At 37.9% G+C, this 4,831-nt stretch overlaps 1 protein-coding gene across 1 annotated transcript; it reads right to left on the bottom strand.

Annotated features, from left to right (window-relative positions):
• Positions 1-6: 6 nt before the first annotated feature.
• On the bottom strand, positions 7-3,888 carry LOC105315486 (fibril-forming collagen alpha chain-like; the record flags this gene model as incomplete). The annotated part of the gene is made up of 26 exons (XM_011410161.2): positions 7-12; positions 62-133; positions 188-259; positions 302-364; positions 409-534; positions 620-682; positions 730-801; positions 850-930; positions 974-1,054; positions 1,102-1,173; positions 1,247-1,300; positions 1,345-1,404; positions 1,467-1,520; positions 1,970-2,047; positions 2,154-2,225; positions 2,278-2,484; positions 2,540-2,611; positions 2,659-2,712; positions 2,754-2,789; positions 2,834-3,031; positions 3,131-3,202; positions 3,250-3,303; positions 3,350-3,421; positions 3,465-3,536; positions 3,583-3,789; positions 3,835-3,888. Coding segments are annotated over 26 exons (2,124 nt in total), but the record flags the coding sequence as incomplete, so codon positions are not given.
• Positions 3,889-4,831: the final 943 nt, after the last annotated feature.

The following is a 4,831-nucleotide window of genomic DNA, read 5'->3' on the forward strand; positions in this document are numbered from 1 at the left end:
TCCCTGCAAGCCCTGAAATTTTTAAAAGAATAACGCAGTTTTACAAGCAAATAAAGATAACCATTTTTCCTATTCTTCCATCCATTCCAGTACTTCCATTATCACCTTTTGATCCATTTACTCCTTTAGGGCCCTATTATACACAAATGAGACAATATTCTACTGCTTTAAACGACAAAATTCTAACTGTGATGCCTTTCGATCCTTTCAAGCCCATATCACCAATGTCTCCATTTGGCCCAACACCACCAATCAAGCCCTTTATGAGTATGCCTTCACAGTTTAGCTAAAACACACATACTTTTTTGCCAGGTGGTCCCGTATTTCCAGTATCTCCTCTTAGTCCTGGCTTTCCAGTAAATCCCTTTATAATTGTTCAAACTCATTAATATAACAATTTTAAATTACTATTAATCCTGTAGTTCCCTTTGGACCAGGCTTTCCAACACGACCAGCATCTCCTTTGGTTCCATTATCTCCCTGCACACCAGTCTCACCATTATCACCAATGATACCGGTTTCTCCTTTTGTTCCCTAAAAAAAGAAAAGAAAAATAAGAAGTAAGCCAAGCATAATAAACACGTACATGTATAAGGTATAAATGCTATTACAAACTCACAGGGTCGCCCCGTGCTCCAGTAATTCCACGAAGACCTCTATATCCTTTATTTCCCATAAAACCCTTATAAAAAGGGACATAGAATTTAATGAGAGAAATTATGATTATACTTTTTCTCCTGCTTCGCCATCATCCCCTCTCATGCCCAAGTCTCCATTTACTCCTTGCATTCCTTTATTTCCCTGTTAACATACAGTTGTCACAATGACTCTCTCTTTATTAAAACTCACAATAATACCAGTAGAACCAATTGATCCTCTTAGTCCTTTATCACCAGGAGGACCAGTATTTCCTTTTGACCCAATACTACCCTGTGTCCTTATAATTAGTATCTATAAATCACTAATGACTTACAGCTGGACCAATTGCTCCAGGGCTTCCCACATTGCCATCATCACCGATCATACCTGGAAAACCTTTCAATCCACGAGCACCCTGAAGTATAATTATACTCTTTGTGGTCAGTCATAATGACATCTTACAGGATCTCCAGTAATTCCTTTAAAACCTTTAAAACCATTTTCACCATCATCACCATCATCACCAGTCATACCCTATATAAAGGGAGTGGTATGATTAGCAATTAGCAAAGATAATAAACTGCTACATCATAACATGTGAACATACAATTTCACCATCAACTCCTCTAGAGCCAGGATCTCCAAATGGACCCATCTCACCCTGTGCCAATTTATTAATATAATACATATGTAATTATTTTGTACCTTAGATCCAATGACACCATCACCAGGAGGACCATTCATACCTTTTGTGCCTTTAGGACCCTAAATGATAATAATAATTAATTGTTATTAATTCATTCAAAAATCAAAATGATTTGATTTACCTCAGAACCAATGTCTCCTTTGGATCCTCTGTTACCTTTATCCCCTTTCTCACCCTAAACAACACAAATATCATTAAAATAAAACACAACAGGTACATGGCTATATAAAAATAATATTGATGTTGCCAATAATTATTAAATGTTCCTACAACATCTAAAGGTCTATTTTATGCATGCATATGTACATGTATGTGCATCAACTATAAGCCAAGATGTCATTCAAAGATAAAATTTCTCAAGTAAAATGAACACAAAGTATGACAGGTGAGTACGGTACAGGTATAATTGGAAATTTTACAGCTAAACCCAAACATACACTGAGCAACTTTGTTGCCGGCAACTTGTGGTCAGACCTTTGATGTAGTTGAGCAAAACTGGGCAACATGTTGCAGAAAGTAGAGAGACTCTCAACTTCTGGCAACAAGTTGCCTCACCACATCAAAGGTACTGGCAACAAAGTTGCTCAGTGTATGTTGGGCTTAAAGTAGATTTATCTAACTAGCCTTAAATCCTATAGGTCCCACTGATCCATTTACAGTTGGTCCAATGTCCCCCATGTCACCTTTGTCTCCCATCATTCCCTACATTAAAAATAACCAAAGTATCCAGTGCCTTATAAAGTGCAGTGAGGCCAATAATGATGACATATACATGTACTAAAGTCTAAAACACTGTATTATACTTTACTTTGTCCCCACTGGATCCAACAATTCCTTTATCACCAGTACTGGCAATATGACTAGTATTACCCTTTTGGGCCTAGTATGGTACAAAATATAAGGTAATTATTTCAAATCCAACTAGTCCTTACTTTTAGTCCATGCAAGCCCTTCATTCCTTTATCACCAATATTTCCTTGATCACCATTAAACCCAACAGGGCCTCTTTCTCCTTTCATTCCTTCATCTCCTGTGATTCCAGTAATACCAATGTTTCCAGTTATTCCTTGTTCTCCTTTATATCCTTTTTCTCCTTTATCACCAATCCCACCATTAGGTCCTTTTATTCCATGAAATCCCTACAGAATAATAATTTATTTATTTAAATAATTATGTTATTATTATTATAGTTACAGTTGATCCAGTTGGTCCTAGTGGCCCTATTGGTCCTCTGCTACCTGGCATTCCCTTCATACCCATCATCCCCTAATAATAATAATAAAGATAGCAACTGTATACATCAAGTTACTAACATCGGTTCCATTGTCTCCTTTATTTCCAATAGCTCCTTTGTTTCCCACAGAGCCCTATTTCAATTGAAATAAATTCAAAAAGTTCACTTACATACTGGTTTTCCCCGTCTCCCATCAATTCCATTACTTCCCTATACTCAAGTTAAATTATGCTAAAAAATTGATGAATATTTACATCTACTCCCTTGTTTCCCTGATGTCCTTTTCTCCCTCTGTCTCCAGGTAATCCAATCATTCCATTGTCTCCTCTACTTCCATTCTCTCCTTTCATTCCCATTGTACCATCCATTCCTCTATCACCAGCATCACCAGTAGGACCTCGATTCCCAGGAGGACCCAATTCTCCCTTAACTCCTTTAATCCCTTGACTTCCCTGCAACAATAGAGAGGTGCTATCACAGTATATTGAAATACAATCAAAAAGTGACACAGTAAGTAAACTATTGCAAGTCTAACTAAGCTTCAAACTTACATTAAGTCCTCTAGCACCATTTAGCCCGTGTAACCCTCTATCGCCACGTTTACCTTTCATTCCCTTTGGGCCCTACACTTTTCAATGAAAGTATAACAACATGTTATTACACAACATACCATTTGTCCCTTTTGTCCTTCATCACCCAACATACCAATGTTACCTTCTCTACCCTGTACAATGAAAATAGAACCAAGCCCATTGTTTACAAAAACTAACAGGAAGCCCTCGTTTTCCAGCAACACCTGGCACCCCATCAATTCCAGATAAACCTGTTTGTCCTTGATGCCCCTATAATCATGCAATAAAACATCAATTTGTGAAGAACTATAACCTTTGCTCCTAATAATCCTTCTCTTCCTGGTCCACCCAACATTCCTTTGGAACCAGGCGTAGTAGAAATACCCTAGAATTCTTGAAAGTGAGAAATACATGTATATACATGAACATACGTCAATTCCAGGTAGGCCAATGCTACCATTTCTTCCATTAGTGCCAGTATCTCCTTTGTTTCCTTGTAGTCCAATAGAACCTTTCTCTCCTTTCATTCCTTTCTCTCCTGTTAGTCCTTTGGTTCCATTAACTCCTGGTCCTCCTTCCCTTCCTTTCTCTCCTTTATCACCATCAATACCACTCTGTCCTTTTATTCCTTTAAGACCCTATTGTGATGTACATAATTGTAATACAATATGACAGTATTATACAGGTGATCCTCCTTTGCCTAATGGTCCTTGATGGACCTCTACTACCAAGCTCTCCTTTCATTCCAATATCACCCTGTAATGATGACAATGGGTCAAAATATACATGTAACCAGGGTTTATCATACGATTTTGGCATATAGTGCTCGTGTAGCTTCTTCAGTACAGGTATTTTTAAAAAATCATAAAGAAGGAATTCTCCATTTTTATAATTTTTTCTGATACATATACATGTTCTTATGTTGTATAGAAAATTTGAGCTGATTTCAATCAAAATTAGATTTCTTATGAATTTTTAAAGTTGCTCAAAAACTAGACCAACGACCAAAGGCTATTAGTAACGCGGTAGCGTTACTAAGTAGGATTCACCCCCAAACAAAATGGCTGCCACGACTTTTGCAGCCTTGCTATACCAGGAAAACGAGCTCCTATGCTTACCAGACTTCTTAGAGAACCTCATCTTGACCAGAGGACTCCATTGGTACCACTAGCGTGGCTCTAGACCTTGTCTAAGAGAAAATCCAAAAATCGGCGAACCGGCCGTTTTGTTCAGCCACCTTTTTCATCTTCATCATCATCATCATCATCATCAAGTCAGAAGTCCTGTCAATCCAGTTGTCGGTGTGTATCTCAGTATTGGTTGGTGCTACAAGGATAATTCTTACACCAATCTACTCCAACAGTCTATGCGCAGGTCCATGTCCCATTAGATCATTCTTCAAGTGAGGAAAAAGTGATACTGTGACTGCTGGATCGAGCCATCTTAGCTGCATGCCGCCATTTTGTTAATTAAAGAAGCTTGCCATGTGCTCCAAAATTTGGGTGTGGTCGCGCATGCTCAGATCTGCAGCTCTCGAAGAAGCAAGTTATTTTACCAAGCTATGTTTGGAATCAACTTACTGCAATACTTTAGTGGAGGTTTCCAGCTAAAAGAAGGTGTTGATTTTACATGTTACTGTTTTATCAAGTGTGTTATTTTATTTTATTTAAAAAAAACCAA

This window comes from Amphimedon queenslandica, unplaced genomic scaffold, assembly GCF_000090795.2.
Source record: "Amphimedon queenslandica unplaced genomic scaffold, v1.1 AMPQUscaffold_9982_Cont17733, whole genome shotgun sequence".
NCBI lineage: Eukaryota > Metazoa > Porifera > Demospongiae > Haplosclerida > Niphatidae > Amphimedon > Amphimedon queenslandica.